Below are 27957 nucleotides of genomic sequence, written 5' to 3' on the forward strand. Positions count from 1 at the left end.
GTCAAGAAAGGTGGAGAACATCCAGGTTAGCACAGCCTAAGAAAGCTGGAAACTGCTTATTTCCTCCCATTTTAAAACTATCCAAGGGGCTGGTCCTGAGCCACAGGACAACTGCTCTTCTCAAGAACAGATCACTTCTGCACCTCTAGAACCCCACCCCAAAGGCTAGAGATGAGATGAACTTAGAAGGTATTATGTACCCAGCGGAGAAAGCACCAAGAGTGACACACAACTCCCTTAAAATCTACAGCGAGCAGTGTTAATTACTCTCTTACTTAGATGTCATTTTATGCCACGTTCTTACATTAACTGAAAAGGTTAACATGACATGCCACAATGGTTATTTTAGTGAACTGAATTCTCTGTCTTTGAGAAATTTTTCTGTACTAGAGGAAATCAGTAGTGGTTTCCATATAAATGCCAGCAGCTCGGGGCAAATAACCTTTTCCCCAGCAGGTTCTAAAAAGGAAAAGCGACCCCATCTCTGTGCTGTCCAACCCACTTCAGTCCTCCGGCAATCAAAGGCAAGTGTGGAGATCTGGAAAGACACTACAGTGTCGAGAGGACTTGAACTTTCTCGATCAACAGGAATTGGGTCAAGGACAAAAGCTTTGACCTTAATATACACATCAGCAGACATGGGAAGGGCAGCCATTTGGAGGTAGCTGGTTCCTGCTCTGACCAATCCAAGTGTCTTTCTCTCAGAAGGCCACATGGACTTTTGAGGTTTCCTTTCCTTAAGCATCGAATAACACTTCGTTCACATAACGTGTTGTTCCACTTTTTGATTTTTAGCGATTTGTAGAAAAGAGACATTAATTTGGAAGATACACTCTCATAAACAGCCCAGTATCAGTGAGCCCAGTTGTATTTGTATGTATGACAAAGGCAGAAATAAAGGTTTAAGTAGGCTTCTAACGCTCCTAAGATTTACACTGAGTGTTTCAGTTCAATTATGAAAATCAATGGCAATTTCATTGTGTTGTTAGGAAACAGGTCTTATGAAGTGGTTCTGCTGGCGAGATGGGAAACATCATTGTAAACTACACTGATGGGTCAGCCATTAGTATGGGGGCGTGTTGCTCCTCACAGCATCCTTCCTGCTCTTAAGATGTGAGGAGGAGGAAAAAATGTAGACAGTGAAAAGAGAAATGTGAATCCTATATATACAGCCAGTGAATGTCTCTAAACAAAAGGGAAATCCATGAACATAATCAAAACTGTCCAATGGGGTGTGCTTTTTACGTTAAGCTATTCAAGAAGCACTCCCCCAAATGGGTAATTTATCTTCTGAAAGTATCACCAGGTTATACTTGTTGCATGTTTCAGAGAAAGACAATACTAGAAGCCAGAATTCCACAATGCCACTGTACAAAGGAATGGGTGTTAAGTGCAGACAGCACATATAATATCAACCAGCACAAGACACTGGACCCTAGCCAACCCCACCTGGCAACCAAGGAACACCAGGAACACTCCAGACCCCTGAATTTGACTCTCCCCTGCCTCAAGGAACATTTCTGTGTTGGGCCTTTTGAAGTCATCTACATAGTTTTCAGTATGTTTGATTGGGAGTTACCATGCAGGGTTCAGCGTGCTTAAGACAAAACCATATTTGAATGACTCCCCATGGAACACCTGGCTCAGTGCAGGTCCTAGGAAAACTGCAGGATGTCTCAAGGGGACAAGGGCTCTGGAGTAAACAATCATGCCATGAAATGTTACTGAGAACATGCCAAGTGCTGGGAACACTGTGACCAAGCCTCAATTCTAATCCCTGATTAACTCTGATTTTATTTTTCTTAAAATTTTCTGTTTTTTTTTTTTGTTGTTGTTGTTGTTGTTAATTTTCTGAATTGGACTTGGAGTAGGCAATTGAGTATTGATAGAATTACAACCAACAAATTGGACTTGGAGTAGGCAATTGAGTATTGATAGAATTACAACCAACAAATTTCTTCCTAAGTTCAAACACTTTTGCTATAATGCACCTATCTCTTGTGGCTATTGCTACATTAATCTCATCATGGCGATCACTGCAAAACCAAAATCCACATGGAGGTTAAAGATTGAGAACATAGTAATACTACTAGAACAGATAAGAAAACAATAATGACAGATTAGGGTAGGAATAACAGAAAAGTACAGAAATGAAATATTGTTTTCTGAGAACAAATTTAACTGTACTCTTCATTCATTTCCATGTACCCCATAAACCTTTTCAACAGCCTTACCTTTAATGCATCAATAACAGCTGGTGGATAGCTCAACCCAACCATGTTTGATGTTCTCCTGTACATTCTGGCAAAGATGGGGGAGAAAACAAAATGTGATACCTTACAACTGACTGTTACCACTTCATAGACCTGCACACACATGAACAATTCATGAGTACTCAGGTCATCTGGTGACCCAAGGAACTTTAAATTCCAAAGTTACTCTAGTGCCCTTAGAGATGAACTAAAAAGAGATCAAGGCAACCTCACACACACGTGTAGCAAGTGTTTTCTCCACTCCTGCCCAGATTGTACTTGTTGCTTAATAAGCACAGAGAGGCTTAATATTATTTATAACTGCTCAGCCATTAGCTCAGGCTAACTATTGACTAGCTCTTATACTTAAACTCAGCCCATTTCTGTTAATCTATATGTTGCCCCATGTTCCATGGCTTTACCTGTGTGCCATTACATGCTGCTCCCCGGGCTGGCATTTCCTCACTCAGCCTTTCTCTTCACAGAATTCTCCTTGTCTGCTTATCCTGCCTATACTTCCTGCCTGGCTACTGGCCAATCAGTGTTTTATTTATCAACCAATCAGAGCAATGCATTCATAGCATACAGAACATCCCACAGCACACACAAGCCACTGGAAACAAAATTAAATTAAGCTTATGTGCCCCATATTGGACACTAAATTATTAAAAGGGATGATGTGTTCTGCCAGCACTGGCTGCTGGATGAGAAGCAGGGTACATTCTTGTACTTAATGATGAAGGAAGAATCTGTATGGACAACCCACCAGAAATGCTTTTTCTCCAGAACTTCTAAAAGAAGCAAGTAAATGTTCCAGGTAAACTTTGAAATCACTACCATGAAATTTCCAAAATGTGTAACTGTAAAGTAGAGAATAGTAGAAGAAACGATTCTGTTTCTTGTAGGGAACAACTCAGTGTCAACAAGCTGGCAAACTATGTCACAGGGAACTCAGCTCTTAAACTGTCCTCCCTGGCTCAGCAACCTCAAAGCACTACTGGTCTATTCTGATGCTATCCATGTATTTGGAAAAACATGGGTCAGATGACTTCTGACTTTAAAAACAAGACTGAACTTGATCTAAATCCTTAGAAGATGAGGATTTGAGCAAAGGGAAAAGCTTGTCCTAAAGATGTCATGAAGATTAAAATACTTGTTTCGACTTAGAAATGTGAGTTTTTATAATAACGTATCAAAACTACACTAGAGGAAAGCTTAGAGCCATGGGACCTGGAGTTCCTCCTGTTGGTTTGGCCCTGGAGTCACAATGAGTTTCACCTTTACCTCTCCACAAATATCCCAGCTTGCACCGCATGGACGATGCTCTTGAACCTGGGCTTCTCATCACTTCTCCTAAGCATCATCCCCATCTGTCTCGTGAAGGTGGAGGCCAGCCAATCTCGGACCTCAGAAGGCACAGCATCTGACTGAATGTCACTAAGTTCATCCTCTGTATCCAGAAGTCTCCTGAAAATAAAACACATAACCAGAGACTGAATCTCAATCTAGAATTCTCTGAAGCAGCTGCCCCTCTCTACCCAACCTGAAACACAGGTACAAAAACATGATATAAAATGGGATACATACACACATGGGGTCAGGGGAGCAGTGTTTTGGCAAGGCCTGTGAAAGCTCACACTGATATATCTCCTTTGACTAAATTGGATCTGGCCTGCTCTCCAAAGACACAAGCATAAAAATGTGTAAAAAGCTAAGACCCAACCAGTGACAGTATTGGGAGAAATGCCTAATGACTGAAAACATTGCACAAATCCCAACAACCAAGTGCTCTGAAGCAATGATTTTAAGGGATACCAACTGATGCCCCTTTAATTCAACAGGAGATAATAGGAACATTATCTAAATTTAAGGAAACTTCCCCAAACAGAACAGTTCTTCATTTGAGCCCAGTGACTTAAGCCATCTGTGAATATGCTTTTCTGATTTGCCTAACTTATTTGGGCAGAGCACTAGAAAGGAAGAAAAGTAGTTATAATAGAACCAAAAATACTGAATGTCATCTATTTAAACCCTATTAAAAATAAGCAGTAAAAGTGCCCATCAATATAAAGATGCTTTTTATTGTTGTCATGTGTTTAGATATATTTATTTAGGTAAAGGAAAAAAAACTGTAGAATCAAATTCCTGAAATTAATAATGAATTGCATCATTAAAAAAATAAGCTCTTGGGTTGGGGATTTAGCTCAGAGGTAGAACGCTTGCCTAGCAAGCACAAGGCCCTGGGTTCGGTCCTCAGCTCTGGAAAAAAAAAATAAGCCCAACAACCCATAGAGTGTAGTGAAATCCTTTCAGATTTGAGTTTGGTGAATCAAGACATCACAAATACTGAGAAGTCTGTCTTACTAGAGACTTTCACAGTTGACATTTCAACAGTTTCCAAAAGGAAGCAGTTCTATTTCTTTCAAAATTGATTTCAGTGCCTACAATTGCTCTAGCACTTGTACAATTCAAGTGGAAATGTTTGCTGAAGGAGGAATACTGGGGACCTGATCACATTAGTTGCTGACTGAGATGATGGATTCAAACACACATTTTAGACTGACCTAATGAGTACGTCACAGCATAGTTCCATCACAGTGGGACTATACAGCTGGGAGAAACCTGGACAGGCTTCTAAGGATTGCCTTTTCTGCTCTGACACCATTTTATCGTCCATGCAGCAAGTTCTGTTGGTCATTTCATAGTTGAGAGAGCAACTGTTCTAGCTCTTTCCTATAGGTCAAAGGTCTTTCAGAATCAGTGATCTGAACCACACCCCAGACCTGACATTGGGGCTGGAGGACTATTAGACAGAAAATCTAGCATTGCTCTCTTAATCTCTTTACTAACTTACCTTGTTTCATCGATATATACAGATTCAAGTACTGTGGCTGCGTATTCCAGGTTCTTCTTAAGATCTACCACAGAAGCCTCCCCTCGCTCTAACTGCTTGACCAAAGACCGTAACCTATGGAGGACAAGATGACTTCATTAGAATAAAGGAATCAAGGAATAATTCTAAAACTATGATGACACATCTTCCTATAGTTTTGAACATTGTTTTTTACTCCAATATATCTGAATGAAAAAAAAAAGTCGCAGTGCTAGAGTAGCAAGTTATAAAATAACAAAAGGAGATCAATGTTCTCTAGCCAGGCCCTCACCACAGTCAACATTCTGTAGCATTCATTCATTGTTATGAAGGTTCTAAATTGCTGATAATTTTCTTTTTCTCAGATATGTCTCTTTTAGTCTCTAATTGGATATGGGAAAGACTGACCATCAGCAAACACCACCAGGCACCTCTGAGACTCTCCCTTGTTCAGGCACCTTGTTCAGCAGTGGCTGGAGAAAACCATAGCCCTATAGCCTACAGATGTTTCAAGACTTATGGGAAGGTATCTTGAACCACTATAGCCATAAAAGGCCATGGAAAACTTAGGTGCAAGCAAATTATGTTGGTAGACAGGAAGAATGCCCCTAAGAAGAATAGAGTTGTAAAAAAAAATGTGGCTGAGTGGTAAACTGAGGGTTCTAGATCATCCAAGAGAAATGAAGAGGCTCATTCTCCTTACACAGAAATCATTGGAACAGAGGACAGTGTGTGGGGTGGCAATACAATGCCTGCAGGTGATCAAGGAACAGTAACTGGAACTGTGGAGAATAAGTACCTTTTCAGGATGTTTGGTAGCCAACAGTACTAGTAGAAAACAGTACAGACCTGGAGTCAAATGTGGATTTGACTTTTGCCTCACAAAGTATCGTCTTTGCATATCGGGTAAGCTAGGTGGCTTCCCTGATGATTATAAAATAAAGCGCCATGCAACAAAGTTTGGAAGTTGATAGAAAGGTCAAATGCCAGCGATAATAGATAGAATGTGGAACTTGGGGTAATTCTGTAAGACGCTATTGATATAATTACAGTCATTATTGTTAATCAAAGACCTGGATCCTCACAGATACCCAGACAAGAAACGCCTTGACAGAATACTTAAGATCATTGTCACATCTCCATCGTAAATGGGTTTATGCAATCTGCCTCACCTTCCTGATTTCAAAGTACCTAGAAGCTTGCATTAGCAAGAGAGAATAGGTGGACTACTTGACCAAGTTTGCTCTTGAATCTGGAGTCGTAGGACATTTGGCTACCCCAAAACCTCAGTACTTGACAAGCTGTATGCTACTCTTCTGATGTTTATAAAAAGGACTCAAAATTAAGAAAAAAATTCCTAAATTAACCTTGAAAAGTGGGCAAAAGTATTGATTATCCAAGTATCAAGTATGCAAAAATTTCAGTATCGTAGAATACAGAGAAGAGTTAATTGAGGGTAGTCTCGATGGTACTGGCAATGTCCAACATACAGAGAGGACTCTGGAGGTCTCCATGGGTCTGGAGGTGACCAGCAGCCTCGTGAGCTACATCCCCAGCATTAGGAATGACACTGAATGGTTGGCACAAAATAAGATGTGGGCATGGGAGGTGCTGCCAGTCATTCACACTCAGGGGACAGCCTGTCTGCCAAGGAACAGAGACACTGCATCAGGGAACCTGGCTGCTCTTGACTAAGACCAGACACTCTTTACCAGAATACATTCTCAGCTAAGCCTGCTTCCAACTCTGACTCTCTCTCAGGAGCTCAGATACCAATGAACTGGGCTCTAGGTTGGCAAAGCAAATTGAGAAAAAAAAATTCAATTTTTAAAAACATTTTGCCTTATCTTGGAGATTAAAGATTCTACCAAAAATTTAGCATGAATGTTTGGTTAGGACCCATCTTAATCCTAAAACCTAAGAGCAAAGGACAAAATGGGGGAAAAATGAGGGGGACTATGACTAGAAAAACCATATGGTAGCACCTTCCTGTAACAGCTTCCAGGGGATAAATAAAAACAGCTTTAATCAAAATAAAAATGTTTGTAGACTGAAGAAAACCCAGATAAGCAAGTGAGGATAGATATTAAAAAATCAGACAAAAAAGTGAAAAGAAAAAAAATCCAACATACACCATTATAATTTTTTTATTCCAAAGAGTAAGGAAAGAAACCTGGGAAAGGCTTGAGAAAATAAAACATATTGTTTTAAAAGTAGCAAAAATTCAAGCTGGCCATGGACTTCTACCCTGTCACACACCAGAATGCAATTTAACAGTGGCATCAACTTTTTTGAGAACAATGTGGTATAATTAGAAAGACATCATTGTGCTTGGGTAGAAGGACTGCTGTACATATGTGTGGACAAGTGTAAAATGTGGTAATTCATATGCTTCCCAGAAAAGAGACACAAGCGGCTTTAAGGCACACCCTAGAAAGTGCTCCACAAGCACAGTGTGCTCACTGTCTCTGGTTAAATGGCGTGTGGATGAGGGGTCTGGCTTTGAGTATCCACTTTAGCGAACAGATGACATCTGAAGGAGTGACCAATGAGACGGAAGTTCCAAACACATGGACAACTGAACAGGAAAGTGAGCAACACCTTTACTGCAACAAGCTCCCATCCATAAACACCGCCTATGCAGCCCTTGTGGCTAACATTTTCTAATCAAGACAACTGAAATGACTAGGAGTGCCTTATTCCACTATTTTTAACCACTCTTCCTTCCAGGAAGGCACAGTATCTAGAGAATCAAGTGCTTGCCAGGCCCTGGGAAGCAGCAGACCCCAGCTGAGGTCACACTTCACCTGAGAGAAAAAGCCCACTCAGAACCCCAAGCTCCCTGCCCCAGTCAGCAGGAAGTCAGCAACACAGGGGACCCGAAACTTCAGCAAACCCAGAGAAGAATTCACACACAGAGTACTTCTAGAACATGAAAAAGTACAAACATTTACATCTTCCCTAGTCTTCTAGCTTCTGAGCTAGACTGAAGATTCCACCAGCATCCTGGCAGACAACCCAGGGAACCTGGCAGAACCTGCCAATTTAAAAAAAAAAAATCACCCAGGTGATGTTCACCTCTCTTGATTTAAAGATGACAAACGCACAAGAATATCTGAGGAAGAGTCAGCAATGGAGATGAGGAATCGATAGCACACAGAAAGCAGAGAAGACGCTCGCTGCCAGAATCAAGAAAATTCACCAAAGGAACATCTGCACAGCACTCATCAAAGTTCAGGAAAGCATAGATTTATGGAGTAGAATTGATGCAATTAAAATTAGCATGTTGAGAGAAAAGGAAATTTAAAGGAACAAAGCAGGACGACAGAGAGACAAGAAGGTTTTGTTTTTGTTTAAAGAAAGGGCTAGCCACTTTCTAACCAGCTCCCATTTGACCCAACACCCAGGATGGAGAGACACCAGAGCTTCGGGGAACCTGACTCCCAATGGTGTTGAGCGGCAGCACGGTGTGCCGGCACTGCTGACTCATGTCCCCTCAGCCCACCTCCCTCTAGCTCAGTGGTCCCCAACTCTCCTAATGCTGTGTGAGACTCCCGTTAGCACAGCTCCTCATGTTGTGGTTTACTGCCCCAACCATAAAATTATTTTTGTTGCTACTTCATAAGTGTAATTCTGCTACTGTTATGAATCATAATGTAAAAAGCTGATATTTCTAATGGGCTTAGGTGACCCATGTGAAAGGGTTGTTCAACCCAAAGGGGTCTCAACCCATAAGGTGAGAACCGCTGCTCTAGCTCTTTATCCTTCTCACTTGAAATGGGCTACCAATCGATGAAGCTGTTGTTGTATTTTTAAAATGGCAGGAAGGAGTCACACCACACAACAGGGCCCACACGGGAGGTTTATTTTGGTGAGGGGAGTGAAGGGGCAGAGACTGGTCCCTGGGGGCCAGAGTGAAGGAAGAAAAAGAGATGAGAGCCAGGTAGGGCCCGCCTTTTATAAGGGAATGTAGCAAATGCACACAGTGGGTGCTCTTAGTGGCTGCAGCTGAGGATGTATCCTGTCAGGGCCCTAAGGGCAGGCCAGTACAGGTGCCTGAATGCTAACAGCTATTCTTTCTTAGGGAGAAAATCTTCAAAATCTTCAGCCACTGAACTAGTACCCACTACACTCAAAAACTGATAAAGCTGCTTAGAGTAAAGACCCTCCCATATTGCAGGTTTCCTCCAGACCTGAATCTATTTCATCACTGGCTGTCTCCAAAGTAGCTGGAATCTTTCATAGTCCCGTTTTAAAGTATTTCTACTAAACTTAGAGATAATTAACTGGGGTGGGAAGCCTGGGATAGCATCCTATGCTTTCCTAGTGAAGTGTATCTGGATATTTTCCCATGTAAACTCATTTCACAAAGTAGCTAAGGTCCAGGTCCCATTTTAAGTGGAAGCCTGTATGTTCAGAAAGATGGATATCCAGTCCATCTACTGGGGAATGGCTAATAAAAATGTGTCATATTTATACAGTGAAACATTGTTCTGCTGTTAAGAAAATGAAATCAGCTGGGCAGTGGTGGTGCACACCTTTAATCCCAGCATTCAAGAGGCAGAGGCAGTTGGATTTCTGAGTTCAAGGCCAGTCTGATCTACAGAACAAGTTCCAGGACTACACAGGGAAAACCTGTCTAGAAAATGAAAGAAAGAAAGAAAGAGAGAGAGAGAGAGAAAGGAAAGAAAGAGAGAGAGAGAAAGGAAAGAAAGAAAGAGAAAGAGAGAGAGAAAAAGAGAGAGAGAAAAGAGAGAGAAAAAGAGAGAGAGAGAAAGGAAAGAAAGAGAGAGAGAGAAAGGAAAGAAAGAAAGAGAAAGGAAAGAAGGAAAGAGAGAGAGAAAGGAAAGGAAAGAGAGAGAGATAAAGGAAAGAAAAGAAAAGGAAATGGAACTGTACGTAAATAGATAGGCTAGAAAAAAACATCCTAAGTGAGATAACTCAGACTCAAAATGACAAATATTGTGTGTTTTCTCTTACATGTGGATGTTGACTTGTAAGCTTGTAATATGTGTGCTAAAATCTAAATAACCACCACACTTAGGTCCATAGTAAAGGACCAGTGAGGAGTAGAGGGTGTCCCAAGGAAGAGGAAGTAGAATGCAGTGTTACTGAGGTAAAGGGACAACTAGAACGGGGGGGGGGGGGAGGGGGTTAATGAGGAGGTGGGTGGAGAATGGGAGAGAAAGGCAAAGGAGGGAATGTGGGGAGGGACAGATGACACAAAGGCTTTTCGAAAAACCAAATGGAACAGACTGCTGTAGAAACTTGGGTCTTAGTCAGGGTTTCTATTGCTCTGAAGAGACACAATGACCACTGACCACGGCAACTCTTACAAAGGAAAAACATTTCATTGGGGTGGCTTACAGTTTCAGAGGTTTAGTCTGTTATCATCATGGTGGGACATGGCGGCTGACATGGTACTGGAGAAGGAACTGAGAAATCTATAGATTGCAGGCCATAGGAAATGACACACTGGGTGTGGCTTCCGAATACAAGAGACCTCAAAGCCCACCTCCACAGCGACCCACTTCCTCCAACAAGGCCACACATCCTAATAGTGCCACTCCCTTTGGAAGCCATTTTCTCTCTAACCACAGCTTCCATATATATATAAATATGTATGTATGTATGTATGTATGTATATATATATGTGTGTGTGTGTGTGTGTGTGTGTGTGTACATGTAAGCTTCTACAGATATGAATTTAAATGAAGTCATATATAATGCAGGAGACAATGCCCTAACTAAACATCTAACGCTACCAGTGCCAGGAATAGGTGACATATGGTTGACTTATGGACCATGCAATCCCCTTCTCCAATACCACTGCTAAGGCTTCTGGCTGTTCTTCACAACCTGATGGTGAGGCCCTATTAGTGAAGACATTTACTGTGTCATTTAACACAGAAAAGTTGAGCTGATGCCCAACTAGAAGCTTCAGCCCTACTGACTAGCATTTGTGGTGCTGGAAGGGGGGTACTCCGCACACCATAGGGGGTGAAAGGTAATCATCAATATCACAAATCTACAAATCCTGAGACCTATAATAGCAATTCTCCTGCAAGATATACTGGTGCAATAGTGGCACAAACATTATAGGAGTAACCAACCACTTTTTTATTGGATTTAAGGCCCATTCCATGAGACAGAATCCATATCTGACACCACTAAAGTTGCCAAGGACCTAAGAGCAAACAGGTCATAGGCCCTGGGGAAAAACCTACTACTATTATTCAGCTAAAGGAACAAAGCAAGAAAATTACTCCTAATGACATATTGTTATATCCATAGATCAGTGTATCACTCAACCCTTGCTTTCTTTAGCAGTAGATTGGAATTAACACAAAAACCCACAACTTGACAATGTACACAGAAAGAGAGAGTCTTTGGACTAAATGAGATATCTTTATCAACCCCTTCCCCTCAAGGCTTAGGGATCTATGCAGAAAAGGAAGGAGAAAGATTGTTAGAGGTGATAGACAACTCCTAGGAAATAATGTCCTCTGGACATATCAGGACTGATGCACATATGAACTCACAGAAATTATAGCAGCATGCACAAGGTCTCTACAGGTTCAAGCCAGATGAGATCCCAGCAGTAAGAGGAAGAAGTAGACACAGGGTCCTACCCCCTAGCCATAAAGCTATTTGTAAATGATACATGGTACAATGGGAAAAAAATCAGTTTCCTACAATGGAATCTCATTAGGTATATTAACCACACTTCAGGCCATGCCCCATCCCCAGGAATAGTCAGTCAATACAAAATAAAGTGTGTGTGTGTGTGTGTGTGTGTGTGTGTGTGTGTGTGTGTGTGTGTGACAGAGAGAGAGAGAAAAGAGAGAGCGAAAGAGAGAGAGCTTTTGCTTCTTTTTGACTTTTTTAAATAATTTTTTGTTTTGATTTTGGTGTTTTAAAGAGAAAGAACAAAGCTAGATGGGGAGAGGCCTGGGGATAGTCAGAGGAGTGGACAAAAACTATCAAAATATATTGTATGAATGTAATTTAATTTTAAAAAAGAAATTCAAAGTGAGCCAGGAAAAAAAAAAGAAAGAAAAGAAAAACAAAACAAAAACTATTGCCCTGTACTAAATCAGCATAACAATCATGTTTGCCTGTCCTTTATGGTGGCATCCCTTTCTGCAGAACTGAATATCTGTGTATGAAAAAACTGTTCCATGAAGCAGAATAAATAGGAACAAAAAAAAAACCAATATAAGTAAGACAACATATTATGTTAAATAAAAAATTTGAGATGCAAAACTATATGTATACAACTTAAATTATATTGAAAGATGTACAGAAGCAAAATCTTGGAGACAGGAAATAGCTAAAGGTTGGAGTGCTGATTGCAAGTTGATAAGAGGCATATTTTGAAGTGATGAAAAAGTTGTACAATTTTTTTCATTGCTCATTTTTCTTCTTATATAATCCCTAAGGATTAAAAATATTTTGTGCAAAAAAAGGAAAAAAAAACTTCTGGCCTAGGTGTTCAATAGGAATTCACTTTATGAGTACCCAAAATAGGTTCATGAAGTAAGAAAAGAAGGAAGGGAGGGAGAAAGAGGGGAAGGGAAGATTGGAGGGAGGGAAAGAGAAAAGGAGGGCAAAGAAAATATACAACAATAAAAATAGTCTGTCAGTGTTCATAGTTTCCAGCACTTCATCCATTTCTGTCACTGTGGCTGCCAGTAAGAGTTCCAGGATAAACGTGTAACACCATTTTAGGAAGAGTTTGGGTTTTCAAGCCTTGGCAAAATGCCTCTGTGAGGTTGGGCATCGAGTCACTGAGGATGAGCCACTGCATCTTCACATGGGTTGCCCATTTCTTCAGAAACCCTCAGCTGGCTCTGAGCTGCTTTCCTGCAAAGCATTTGATAACTGGTAGCATCAGCTTAGCTCTCTACATATTCAAGTCCTGAGCAAATTATAGGACCCGAGTCCCCTGGACTGAGCCAGTATGGGCAATGCAGAAAGACACAGGAAGAGGTGAACTGAAGGAAACCCTGAATGCTGTATGTCAGAATTCAAAAAGTAGTTGAGATAAAACAGAGAAAGTCTTCCTCCCCTCCCCACCACCCCAAAGACAAGTTCTAAGACTTGTCCAGGAGATTTATCAAGAAGTCACTTATTCAACAACTTGAAGACAACCTGCTTGGGGAGGTATTAGGCATAGTGCTATTCCCAGATAAGCCCACTGAAACCCCCAACATCACTGCCTGGAGAGCAGATATGTTTGTTAAGCTTAATTCCCTTATAGTATGATATTCTCATGGGCTGGGAATATGGCTCAATGGTACAGTGCTTTTCTAGCATGAACATCCTAGGTTATGCAGCCCCCAGGAACAACACCACACACACACACACACACACACACACACACACACACACACACACACACACACAGGAAGAGAGAGACAGACAGAGAGAGAATCAGTAAATGTAAGCAAAAATACAATACTCTCATATCTGTCTTCTGCCCAAGGTTATTCCCCTCAAGGGTGGATAAATTGGATAAATAGCTCTTAAAATGCCTCTTAAGGTCCATAGAATCTACTGTCTGAAACTTGTTTGGTTTAGCTTTACAGAATATGTAAGGCAACTTGAATTCTTCCAGTACTTCCCCTACATGCACTAATAAATCATGAGCCCTTTGTTCTCATTTGAATAAAACCACTCTATTCCAGAGCATCACCTCCATGTATCGGCATCTCACACCCTGCCCTCTCTACATGGAGAGGTAATGTTCTCTGTTCTCTGTTACTTACCTAAATGTTATGGAAAATAAAACAACTCCTCTTAAAAAGGTATCCCACAGCAACTTCAAGGCTTATGCTTTAAAGTCAATTTGATGATAATACATAGGTATTACCTTTCTAGTGATTTGTTTGTTTCTACAGTTATTGCAACTGATTAGGATAGGTGTATTTGAAACATTCATTCAATATTTAGCATTATTCAGAATGCCTTCTCTGTGCAGACATAGTGATGGGATCCAGAAATAGAAAGGGGAAATAGATATCCTTCCAAGCTTGAACCACATCAAGGCAGTCCTGTAAACATGATGGCAAAGATATGATGAACCAAGAAAGAAGCGGAGTCTCCATCCAGCAACAGCTTCTCCAGAGAAGGGCAAAGTCAGAGCTGTCCAGCAGGTCCTAGGTGGTTCACAAGAGGCCAACCAGGGGCATAAGACGGGATGGAAAAATGGCAGACTCCAGCCTGGGAGAGCAGCCTGGAAAAGGCTATTTGTTTAGGGAATTCCATGCGGGTCTGGAACTCAGGAGCACACCAAGAGAGAAAACTTGGTCAGGAATCAGACCACAGTGGGCTCAACATGCCAAGCTATTGCAATCCAGCTTTCTTTAGCAATATTAGGGAGCCTATGGACATTTTCTTCAAGGGGAAGCAAGGTAGCATGAGAAAAATGATGTTTCAGAAAGATCAACCTCACATTAGACTGTACGTTGTGATACATTTTGCCGAAACCCAAATGCAGTTTTTTTTTTTTTTTTTTTTGGTTTTTCGAGACAGGGTTTCTCTGCGTAGCTTTGCGCCTTTCCTGGAGCTCACTTGGTAGCCCAGGCTGGCCTCGAACTCACAGAGATCCGCCTGGCTCTGCCTCCCGAGTGCTGGGATTAAAGGCGTGCGCCACCACCGCCCGGCTCCCAAATGCAGTTTTAAATAACAGCAAAATAAAATGACTAGAAATATTCTAATGTTTTGAGATTCAGGAATATATTTCTAACAAACTCATGGTAAAACCTATTATCTGAAATTAACTTTAATAAGTGAAAATGGAAATATAGTATATCAAAATATGTGACATGCAGGTAGTACTTCATTCAGAAGGATATACATAACCTAATGAGAATATTAGGACAGGAGAACCTCTCACAGTGAATGACATCACTATCTGTCTCAAGAAAAGGGGCAAGTCAACACAAAGGAACTAAAAGCAAACCTGAGAGTAAAACTTGAGCAGACAAGGAGTCCAGCAGCAGAAACAATTATCCAAGTCAAAAGCTGTCTTTGACTGAAGACAAAGTAGGAAAGGCACAAATAAACAGTATCAACAACAAAAAGAGAATCTAGCTGCAGAGTATGCAGGCATTCAAAGGGCTATCCTGAATACTTTTCTGTAAACATATTGAAAACCAAAGCAATACTGGAAAGTCCTACTAAAAACTTAATTTATCAAAACTGACACAGGAAAAATAAAATAGCAATTCTGTACCGATTAAGTAAGTTAAATCCATGACCACAACTTAATTTTACTAAAGAAAACTACAGTCCTCTATCACTTTACCACTGGATTCATCTACACCTTTTACCACAAGAAAGTCATAAGAACCTCCCAGAGAACTGTGACAAGGAAACAACCAAGCAAGGAAACTATGGACTTGACAGACAAATCTCTCTTGTGAACAGACACACACACACAAAAACAAACAAACAAACAAACAAACAAACAAAAACCAAATGTCTAATAAATTAAAACCAAGCACATAGGAAACAGAGCAAAAGGAAACATAGTTAGCTAAAAATGAAAAAATAATTGTAATTCACTAATTTAAAGGGACTAGAAAAGAAGCATCATGTGATCTGTACAATAAAGTGAGAAGTATCTGCTAGTGATTATAATGCAAAAAAGTAATCAAAGTGAACTTCCTAAATTTGATGTTGAATGTTTGACAACAAAATGCTACAGCACAATACTGAAATATGGAAAGCTTTCCTGTTGATCTAACTTAAAACTGAGTGTGCCTATTATCACGTCTTCAAGACTGTATCTGAGTGGTACAGTGCTTGTGCCACATGCAAAAGGCCCTGTGTCTAAATGCTAGCAAGATTATGTTAATCATAATGATGATAGTAATAGATTATATGCAAAGTCTTCACTAATTCAAATAATTAGTAAATTAGACCATCTACCAGACATGAATGTAAGAAAAATATGTGAGAAAGATTCTTGCAAAAGATTTAAAAGTCCCCAAAAAGGACCAGTAAGATGGTTCACCCACTGAAGATGGTTGCTACCAAGTCTAATTGAGGAAGAAGAAGAGGAGGAAGAAGAAAAAAGAGGAAAAGGACGAGTTTTATCCCATGGAGTTATCAGGTGGAAAGACAGAAATAATTTTCTCCAATTGTCCTCTCATTCCACATGTGTGTTATGACTTGCCCATGCACATACACACAAAAGAATAATTTATGATAAAAATGAATTGCAAGGAATTCTCAAAGAATTAATAAAACATTTTAAATATAAAATATTAAGTCCTACATCTATAGGAAATGTCTTACTAAAAGAATTTCGAATAGTCTAAATAAGTGGGGTGATAATCCATGTTTATAGAAATCTACCATTTTGGAAATAGGAAATCAGGCTGGAGAGATGGCTCAGCCATTAAAGGCTAGGCTCATAAACAAAACTAGACATAAGAAACCACTCTAAACTTGTCTCTAGATTCATTGTAATGCCAAGTAAAGTCCTTACAGATCATTTGGTTGGAACTGACAGTAATTTTAAAATTCATCAAAAAATGCAGAGAAGCAGACAATATGTTTTAAATTTAAAAAGAACAAAGTTGAAGGATTCATATTTGCAAATAGTAAGACTTATTACACATTATTTAATTCTGGGTCTGATCCCATTTGTTTTTATAGTAATCTAAGTGCAACATGAGTAGACAAAGATAAAGAAGAAAGAGAAAGGAGTGAAGGAGGGGAAGAAAGAGGAGAGTAGGAGAAAGAACAGGAGGAGGAAGAGGAGAGGAAAGGAGGGAAGATAAGAAGAGGTAAAGAGGAGGAAGGAAAGGTGAGGGGAGAAAAAGGAAGGGGGAAAAGGAGGCTGCCACCGTTAGCAAATATAAATTATTCTTCAGGTACCCTGTCCTAAAATGATGGTTTCATTCACTAGGGCAGTCCGCTCTTTGGTTGCTCAGTGGAGGCTATCATGGCAGACTCTCCTGGCTGTGTTCCTTTTAGATTTGTGAAACTATGGCTCAGGGAAGCCCTGCAGCCTGAGGCTCACTCAGTCCCCACAACAGAGTAAATCTTTCAGAATTTATCTGTGGGTGGGATAATGGGGTACACATGTGTGTCAGCTGGACACAAAGCACTGTTTGCTCCAAAAGCAGCCCCATCATCTTAGTTACCACAGCAGGTATTTCAAGCCACTTAAAATGTTAAGCCATTTTGAGTTCTTGGTGTTGATCCCATGCCTTTGAGCCTCTTGTGAAACACTGTTGTGATTTAGATGTAAACTACCACCAAGTCATTGCTGGCTTGATTTCGGTGGGGAGGAAGTATTCCAGACTGGCCTTGAAATCACAATCTCCCTTTCTCAGCCTTTAGTTTCAAGCTATTTACCACATCCTGATTCATTCCTGAACTTAGAAAGAGGGTTGGTTTTATTGTAGTGTTTTTAAAGTTCATCCTTAGGCTGTTTCTACTACCTGTTTTTACTTCTACTGAACTCACACATGTGTTTGAAGAAAATAGTGGGCTTTTGTTTTTGCTTTGTCTTTTAAGGCAAATTGCCCAGAGTCAGGAGAATCTTCTCTGAAGGAAACTGTTTCTTAGCTTTGGCTCTAGGTTCTAGGTGTATCAGTTTTACTAATATAATGCACTTCACTGATGACTGTTCTTCCAGAAACTGCAAGAAAGAAAGAAATAGGAAGGAAAAAACCCTAGAATACAGAAAACATCATCTGGGATCTGGCCTGTCATGCTGAGGACTGAGGAGGAAGGAGATAAATCCTGTAGAAGCCATTTCTTTCTGGTCACAGTTTGTGAGAAACTTCCCTGATGATGAGCAAGTCACATGACCAAAGACACAATGAGCAATGAAAACATCCTAGAAAGTGGAATGGACAGAAATGAGAAAGATTTCAGGAATACCCAATGATATAACAGATCCAAAGGGCTCTCCCGCCTTCTGAGTCAACCCAGCCCCATAAAGACCCTGAGAAGAGCTAGTATCACAACAGAAGAAATAATTGTAAGCACAGCACACAATATACCTAGGAAATTCTGTATATAGTGTGTGTGTGTGTGTGTGTGTGTGTGTGTGTGTGTGAGAGAGAGAGAGAGAGAGAGAGAGAGAGAGAGAGAGAGAGAGAGAGAGAGAGAGAGAGAGAGAGAGATCTGTTGGCTCTCCTAGGACAAGCCCTGATCACCCCTCAATGTTTGCAGGGCAAGGAGAGTACCACCCACCCAAGATGTTTCCCATTTGAAAAAGGGCATCAGGAAGGAAAAGAAAAGTGAAGAAGGTTTAAAAGTCACCCATTCCCCTCCACTCCCACAAAGGGCCTCACTGTAGACAGCACTGTGGGTAAGTGTGGTCTCCCCCCCACCCCCCCCCCACCCCCGGTGATGTCTATGTCTGCTTGTCCTCCCTGACTCTTGAGAGTTGACAGGAAACCAAGTAGGGAGAGCAGCTGAAGCCACTTCAGTTCACCTGGCACTTGGGTAGCAGGACCAAAGTGCCACTCCAGAAGCAGGAATACAGGACTTTAGTCTAGTAGGGCTTCCTTCTAAATGGCTGCATAATTGTGCCGGGCCAGAAAAAAAAAAATCCAAGAACCAGAGAGTATAGGGGCATCACTGCTGTGTGGAGGTATATGCAGGAAACGTAGTGGGTCTCCTCCCAGACCCCGGGAAGAATAGAAGGTTGGAAACAGAACCTTAGTCCTCAGCAGGGAATGGAAGAGGATGGGAGAGGTAGGGAAGGGTGGATAGCCAAGCCACGTTGCCATAGGGGGAAGGACCTTGATCTTGGGGCTCTGTGCTTTTGCTAGTTGTCTGGATCCAGGTGGGAAGGGTTTGTTCTCACTACTGTTGAGGAACAAGAGCAGCTCATAGGAACTGGATGGGAAACTCTCCAAAATACCCTCCTCAGCATGTGGGGGTTGACTGACCTCAAAGGTAACTAGTCACAGACAGGCACCAAGAAAAGAGTGAGAAGGGGAAAAGACCATATCCTCAAGAAGTGTGTGGAAAGCATCCTGACATTGTTCTAACTGAGGGTGGCACTTCCCAAAGTCAGCATCACATTCTATCTTAGATAGCTTAGGCCTGTCGTTAGACTCCATATGAAATGCCATGCACTGTTGATGGTTCTGACTTTGTAGAGTGGAATGGCAGTGTCAGCTACAGAGACTGAGCAGCTGATGCTCTCTTGTGAGGGTTTGAACTGACCAATGATTTTGAACCACCCTCCTTGAACACTGGGTGTTTACAGGCATCGTTAAGGTTTTCTGTGTACAAATACTTCAGAAATCTGGGTTAAGCAAAGTCAAACCATTTGCTTAGTCATTGCCTTCTCTAAGACCTTAACACTGGGAATCCCTGAGCTGAGGCCATGTTTAGCCCTGTCCTGCTGGATCATACAAGGCCCCCAAGGATTCAAGCTCTGTCTTATACGGGGTTTGCAAAGTGATACTCTTGCCACTGCTCAGGGCTCCACATCTTTAGGTCTCTCCTTTGAAAAGTATGAGAGAAGACTGCAAACAAAATTAATGTCTCACAAATAATGATCACTCCAGTGTTTCCTTTCATAGGCCTCCACTCAGTTTCCTTAAATTTTGAAAACTTTCATTTGTATTTCAAAAGGATCTATGTTTGGGCTGGAGAAATGTCTCAGCAATTAAGAGCACTAGACTCTCCTACAGTACACCTGGGTTCCAGTTCCAGCAGCCACACTGGGTGGCTCACAACCGCCTGTAACTCCAGTTTCAGGGGAACTGATACCCTCTTCTGACTCCCAAGGGCTCTACATGCATATGGTGCCCATACATACACTGTGACACACCCATATTTTAAGAAAGAATCTGTTTTATGAGAAATTTATAAAATACCCTTAGAACAGACAGAAAATAAAATAAAAATTGTATCTCTCAGAGACATTAATGACCAATGATTCATACATGAGCAGTTATGAACTTATCAGTAACACATATTTGTCTCCATCTGTATGTATGTTGTATATATAATGTTGTATATATAATATGTTACATATATTCATTTCTTTATATTTATTTTCTGTTTCTTGTATTTTCAATGGAAACTTTGGAAAAGTAGGGAAGGTTTGAAAGAGTTTGAAATAAGGTACCTTTTAACTTTCATCTCAAGCAGATTTTAGCTGGGGGCTATTATTTATGTGACCAACATGCCACAGTCACAGTCAGAGAGCAGCCTTCTCTCCTTCCTGCCTCTTCAATGGTTAACTCTGAAACTCCCCTTCTTCACAGAAGGCTAGCTCCCTGCCCCAAGGCTGAGCAAGCTTGCTCCTACTTGTAGCTCTTGCTGAGTTCACAAGTATTTACATGTACACCAGGCTGGACCATAGACAAAACAGAAGAGCGAGAGTACCAAATGACAATTGGAGTCCTAGGAGATGCCCAGTCGCCCAGTTATCATCACAAGTCCTTTAAAAAGAAAGAAGCTGCATGTAGTAGTGCAGCCTCTAGTCCCTGGACTTGGATGTAGGAGGCAAGAGGATCATAAGTTCAAGGTCACCCTCTGCTACGTAAGTTTGATGATAGCCAGAGCCACATGAGACCCTATCTCAAAAGAAAAGAATCACAAATTTTATATTGTGTGTGGGAAAAGTGTTCTAAGCCAAAGTAAGAAAAAGAAACAAGGTGAAAGAAAGGGGTTGAGGGGGACAAAACGGGAACACGGGAGAGATGGGGGCGGGGCTTCCAAGGAGATTAGGTTTTGTAAGTACTGGCAACATGGGGCACTCTACTAAGAAATCATGTCACAAAGGTAAAACAACCTGTGCTTCTTGGGCTTGTTTACTTGTTTGTTTTGTTCTAATCTATGCTTGGGGTTTTTAGTTTTTTGTTTTGTTGTTGTTTTTGTTTGTTTTTATTTTGTCTGTTTTTTCCTAAAAAGAGAAAGAAAGAAGGCATGGAGTTGATTGAGTGAGGAGATGGAGATGATGGGAGGAAGACTGTGATCAAAATATACTGCATAAAAAAAGGTATGTGCCTGAAATGGAGACATTATTCCATAGTGAGGTTTGTCCACACATTGCAGCCCCAGTCAAACAGGAAAATGCTTGGTCAGACTCGTTCATTATTATAATCTGGAGTTTTTACAGCTGCCTACAGGATGCCCAATAATCACATTTATAACTTTAATCAAAGGGACCAAATGAATGTTCATTCAATAAAATAATCAGTCATCTCTAGTTATGTCTGTCATGAAGATAAATATGATTGAGACAAGATAGATAATGGGCATTTCCATTTTAAACTTACGCTGACCTTCAGTCTTGGTTTTCCCTGGAAGAAATGTTAAGAGAGTTGTGACAGGAACCAGCAAAGAAAGCAGGCCCCACTGTGTCCAGATTCTGTAACCTACCCATTTCTCTCCCCTTAACATTATTCCTCTTCTATTTAATATGCATTATCAACTTAGCAAGTCAACTCTGTCCTGTTCTGATCTTAACCTATAGATAGCCACTTCTCCACTTTTTCATTTTGCATTTTCTTTTGATAGTTGGAAAAGAAACCCCAGGCTGACCTGATGTGTGGAGTCTCTGTACTTTAGTACCAGGAGAGCTGGAAGTTTTCAAGTGATCTCATTGCACTTCTTTACCCTTCTCTTTTTATTTTCCCTTTAACCGAAACTGCAACATCTCCCTGCCCTTGTCCTTAATGTTTCCCCTTAATATTAGTGAATCATTGTTCATAATGTTCTTATTTACTTTTCCCCTCCTCTGCTTTTTCTCCATTGACCTAATACCAACTACTAGGTTTTGTTTGGAACCACTCTGCTCTCCCCTCCCCCACTTCCATTCATGTAAACTGTACCATCAGTGTTTCTTCATGTCCTAATATGATTGAGGTTTAAGGTGTTCATTTGTTTGTTTGTTTTTTAATTTGGCTATTATTACTTTTTTTTTTTTTTTGAGATAGGGTTTCTCTGTGTAACTCCCCTGGCTGCCCTGGAGCTTGCTCTGTTGAACAGGCTGGCCTCAAACTCATAGGTCTACTTGCCTCTGCCTCCCAAATGCTGAGTTTATTACTTTATTTTCATAATGGACATTACCAGGAATACTGACAATATTTGCAGTATTCTATTTTTGGTGAAATAATGGTGACAAAGCCTAGTGCATTCAAAACCAGTCTAGCAAAGAAAAATCACACATGTCAGCACTATTATAACACAATCCCTCTTGAACACTATAAACTAGTGATTGAAAGAATAAGTATGATTTAAAAAGAATTCCAGCCATTGACATAACCCTAGCTCTCCAAGTCCCAATGCAAACCCAGAAGAAACATAAAAAAACAAAAGCAACAAGGATTCTTTAAAAAATTATTAATCTTATAGTAATGGCATCTAATAACATTAAATTAAATGAAATTTCAGACGAAGAATTCAAAAGAATTATTATAAGCATGCTCAAAGAAATAAAGCAGGAAAAAAAATCAATTCCAAAATGAATTCCCAGAGAACATAAATGGTCGAATGAAATAAGTCAAAATAGTATATTATAATACATGGAAGCTGAGTTCAATAAAGAAATACAAGTACTGGGAAAAATAAAACCATTTACTGTAATGAAAAATTCAATAAGGCAAACAGGTAAAGCCTCACTAAAATAATAAGTTATGGGTAGGACACAATATAAGGTTTGAGGGAAGAGATGAATTAATAAAGTACAAAGAGAATAGTCAAGATGCATGAAATACCAGGAAAAAAGTCAAATATATGAATCATGGATTCAAATCTAAAGATTAAAAATAAGCATTTCATGCTAAAGGCATAAAAAACACTTTCAATAAATCATATCAAAAAGTTGCTAAACCTAAGGAGATACTCATCTATGCACAGGATGCCATTAGAACACCCAGTGAGAAGAGAAAGAACCTCTTGATGTCACATTATAGTTAAAACACTGAACATACAAAACAAAGCACGTATATTGTAAATTATAAGAGAGACACACTACATCCCATATAAAGACAGGTCAATTACAATAACAGCAGGGTTCTCAACGGAAACATAAAGCCAGGAGGGCATTAATGAAGTATTGCAAACACTGAAGGACAAATGCTTCTTGTGTTTATGTAGTAAAACATCTGCCATAATTGAAGAAGAAGACACCCTTTCCACAACAAAAAGAGAGTAAAAGGATTCATGACACTGAGCCAGCTGTACAGACACACTGAAGGAATCCTTAGATTGAAGAGAAAGACAAACTCATCCCAGGAGGTACAGGAAAAAAATCACCCATACTAGAAAAGTTGTTAAACACAAGAGGAACCAGAAAACACTAAACACTATCAAACCAATGAAGTGACAAAAATCAATACATATCTCAGTAATAACTGAATAAAAATAGTCTAAATCTATCAATAAAAAATGCAGATTGAAATAAAAAATAGCCCCACTTGGTACCTCAAAGAAGGATACTTCACCATCAAAGATGCAAACTCAAAGTGAAAAGGATATTCTGAGCAAATTGAACTCCAAAGGAAGAAATATTGCTGTTCTAACATCTGAATAAAACAGAAATAAAGGTTATTTCATACTGATTAAGGGAATAATCCATCAAGAAGACATTATAGTTTTAAGTATATGTATAAAATATATGGGTACATTCAATTTCATAAAACAAATACTATCTGATATAACACAGATGAACACCAATACAAAAAGGGTGACTTTAATACCCCTCTATGATCAAAAGACATGACTTGCTGTCAAAAAAATAAGCAAATATCTCAGTTAAACGGCATCACAGAGCAAACAGTGCTAATAGTCATCTGTGGAACAGTCCATACAAACACAAAAGAATGCACATTCTTTCAATGTTGGAGCAAAATAAGTTTCAAATATACAATGAAATAAAACCAGAAATCCACAGCAGGAGAAAATTATAGAAAATACACAAAATCATAGAGATTAACTATATAGTGGACATGGAAAAAAATTAAAAGACATACAAAATTTCCTATAGATTCAGTCCATTTTCTATAAAATTTCCAATGTGTTTCTTTGGTTGATGGTTGAAATAATTCTAAAATGCATACAAAAGCACAAGCACTTAGAATAGCCAAAACAATCCTGAGCCAAAAGAATGGTGCTGGGGGCATCATAATCACATTTGGTTTCAAGAATACAGAACCATGGTAACAAAAATAGCATAATAAAGGCACAGAGACACACATGTTGATCAATGGAACAGACAGATGTAAACACAAGCAAATACAACCACTAGAGTTTTCTTTTACACATATGCAAAAATACACATTGGGGAAAAGACAGTGTACTCAACAAATGATGCTGGCAAAATCGTGTATCCACATGTAGAAGAATGAGACTAGATCCCTATCTCTGAACTTGAAAAAAACAAGAATGTAAACTGAAAACTGATTAAAGATCGGAATATAAGACCTGAAACACTGAAGCTATTTATTGAAAAAAAAAAGGCTATTGCCATTTCTCTGGTTGCTTTCTAGAACTTGAAGGTAAGAATGTTTGCTGAAGACCCTACACATTAGCTCTCATAGTGTCAGCAGGTGCAGTGGAGATGAGTATTTGAAGTAACTGGGGTGCACATACACAGTGGCTCTCTCAGCAACATCGAATGTAGTTACGCCATCTGCATGAAAATATGTGCAACTGGAGGTAATTATATTAAGTGAATTAAGTCAGTCTCAGAAAGACAAATGCTGTATGTTTTTTATCATTTTAGGTATATCATTTAGGTAATCACATATGTTTATATGACATATAGAAGTAAAACTATCTAGTGGTTCTCAGCCTTCCTAATGCTGTGATCCTTTAATACAATTCCTCATGTTGTGGTGACTCTCAACCATAAAATGATTTTCATCGATACTTGATAACTGTGATTTTGCTACTGTTATGAATCATCATGCAAATATTTTTGGAGATAGAGGTTTGCCAAAGGGGTCATGACCCACAGGCTGAGAACCACTTGTCCAAGAGAACAAAGGAGACTACTGGCAGGGAATGGTGAAACAGGAGGTGTGAGGTAAGGGGAAAGTGTGTTCTGTGAACAATATATACTTGTGTAAAAATATCTAATGTACAATGAATAAACACAATAAAAATTTTAAGTTAAAATAAAAAGTGTATAGCTGCAGATTTGAAGATGAGTACATAATATGTGTAAACGTCTTCCCAGTGCTGTTAAGCCAGTCTTTCTCAGTCTGTGGATCACGACACCCACAGGGTTGCAGCATTAGGAAGGCTGAGAACCAGTGTTAAATCCTCAGTGGCTGCTCTGCGTGTGTACACGGGTAAAGACACCCACTGTATTAGGCACTTGGCTGCTGTATAAATAACCATGATGCAAAGCTGAACAAAAGTGAAAGGATTGACTGTGAAGAAAGAACAGATCTTAGACAGAGCCACAGACCTTGGTGTGTGTGTGTGTGTGTGTGTGTGTGTGTGTGTGTGTGTGTGTGTACACACGCACATATATGTTTATTATCTCAGGGCCAGAAGTAATTGTAGTGAATGACAAGTTCTGAGATTTCAGGTAGAAGGAAGATAAACTTGTTCAAAGAGGCAAACAATGTTAAAAAAAAAAAAGAAAAGGGGGGGTGAAGGGTTCACAACATGCCCCCATGGTCAGGCGTGTTTGCGAATGCCTGGCGGACCTGGATACCTCCGCCTAGCCAGTTCCAGGTCAAGATAGCCATTTCTGGGTCAAGGCGTCTCATGTGACCAGGATCCGTGACAGTTGTATGGTTACGTAAGAGGGCTCAGCGTAGCCATGTGATCTGCACAGGCGTGGAACGGTTACGTTGACCTGTGCATGCCACCCAGCCTTTATAAGCCGGCGCCATATTCCTGGCTCCTTCTTCTCCACACACATGTCTCTTCCACAGGCCTGTGCGCTTTCTGTCCCTTTTATCTTTAATAAAAACTCTTATTAGCGGATTCCGTCGTGTTTCATGACATTTCCTTGCAGGGTAAGAGCACAGCACCGCAAAATAACTAACAGGGGGTGCATCTAAGATAAGGTACAAGGAAATGCAGTCTTCATGACCAGAAAACTTCTGCATGGCTCTTTCCTTCCCCAGATTTGACGGGCTTCACCCCATAGGTCTGTCACGGAGAAAATCAACAAGCATTATCAGGACCAGCAAAACTTTATGGGAAGGTGTTTGGTCCATTTTATAATGAGCCCATGACACGGCTCTATGAAGCTGTTCTGAAAATTATGAGCTGATGGTCCCAACCTGGGAGGACTTGAAAAGACCAGTGGGCTCCAGTTCTTCCCTGTGTCTTCATGGAAATGGATTGGATCTTTTCCCCTTTTGACAAATGAATGTAGCTCCATGAATGAGGCTCCCATGATCTGGCTCTTGGGAGGAAGGAGAGAAAAGTCTAGAAGGTGACCTCCCTGCCATTTTGGAAAAGTGTTGTTATTTCATGGTCCATGTCCTTAGCTGGGGTTATTAGCACTGTAACCTTCCTCAGTGAGCAAGTTATAGGATCCTCGTGACAAGCGAAGAACATGTCTCAAGCCAAGAAAGCAGCTGGAAATAGTATGGGCATATTATACAGGTGTAGAAAGTAAGGTCTCAGAAGTCAAATCTACTGCTTTGGGACATAAAGTCAGTGAAAGTCAGGAACTAAAAACAGTTTTCCACTTCCAATGTAGGTTCTCCAGCCTAATTTCTTACTGTATTGCTTTTCTAAAATGGAAAACTAATGTATTTACTCTGAATTAAGTTTGTATTGAGTCAACTGAGCTCTGTGTAGGCATAAGCAGGGTAGGGGCGATTTGGCATTGTTTGTTCTTTCCTGTATTTATTGGTCAGTCCTGTGCCCGACTCTGTTTGAGATACAACAGAACCACAGTAAATCAGACAAAGCCCACTGCCACACAGAGCTTACATATGAAAGGCTTACACAACCATCAAAAGGCTGCCTTAGCCTAAATTGTAGAACTTAGGAAGCACGTGGCTGATGGAAGCAACCCGGGCTCTGGCCCCATCAATTCGCAGCCCTTCCTGTAGGAACTGGGCTGCTTTTCAATTTCGTTGTCAAGTTAGGTTCCAGATTTGAGGCTGAAGAGGGCCATGGACTGTGAATTGCTGCCAATTCCTGCATGGATGATGTATTCTCTACATCTTCTTGCAGGGAGACTCCCATGGAATTGAAGCAGCTCCAAGTGAGACAATCCCACTTGACAGAAAAGTCATCACTCCAGCCACAGGTAGGAAGACATGTTATCAGCAAGTGACTCCAGTCCTGACACAGCCCTCATGTCATATACAGCAAGCTCTGAGGGTGGCTAATTGTCATAGGGATCATTCTCCTCTTTAAGATGCAAGATGTATTTGATTTTGTGCTCTAAATTCCCAGAGGTTGGATTTGAGGAAAGTAAGATTTTAGTAGGCATTGATTGCATTTTAAAGGTTGTGAGTTCCTTTCAGGATTCAGTAACTTTTCACCAATGCAGTCATCAAATGAGTTTTGCTCTTTAAAACAAATTAATGTCAACTTAAGTATGAATGAGTCAGACCTGTGACTCTCCCAGCACCAGGCTTCATTATACCGCTGACATTAAGCCTTGGAGAACCAGTTTTAAGGCTTTGTGAATATACTGTGAACGAGCCTGCTGGAGAAATGGTTTTCTTAATGACTTAATGACATTTCTCAAGACTGTGTTAGAATAAGTTGTTTTTTCACATAATGAATAAAAGAAAAAGATCAAGACATGGGAAAATTACAGAACTTGGGCAATAATTTTTTCTTCCCCTAATTACTATATTGAACTTATATTAAAGACCTGGCAAGCTATCAATCCTGATCCACACTGCA

The 27957-nt window shown here is 40.2% G+C and overlaps 1 protein-coding gene across 7 annotated transcripts in view; it reads right to left on the reverse strand.

Annotated features, from left to right (window-relative positions):
* Positions 1-27957, reverse strand: part of Pde1c (phosphodiesterase 1C) — a 429787-nt gene that overhangs the window by 109434 nt on the left and 292396 nt on the right. For all 7 annotated transcript variants that reach the window (XM_042273371.2, XM_076566854.1, XM_042273374.2 and 4 more), the window contains 3 exons: positions 5107-5220; positions 3537-3719; positions 2235-2301 (listed from right to left, as the gene is read on the reverse strand). In XM_042273371.2, the coding sequence (XP_042129305.1) occupies positions 2235-2301; positions 3537-3719; positions 5107-5220 (364 nt within the window). The remainder of the gene's footprint in view (positions 1-2234; positions 2302-3536; positions 3720-5106; positions 5221-27957) is intronic.

Source organism: Peromyscus maniculatus, chromosome 3 (assembly GCF_049852395.1).
Source record: "Peromyscus maniculatus bairdii isolate BWxNUB_F1_BW_parent chromosome 3, HU_Pman_BW_mat_3.1, whole genome shotgun sequence".
NCBI lineage: Eukaryota > Metazoa > Chordata > Mammalia > Rodentia > Cricetidae > Peromyscus > Peromyscus maniculatus.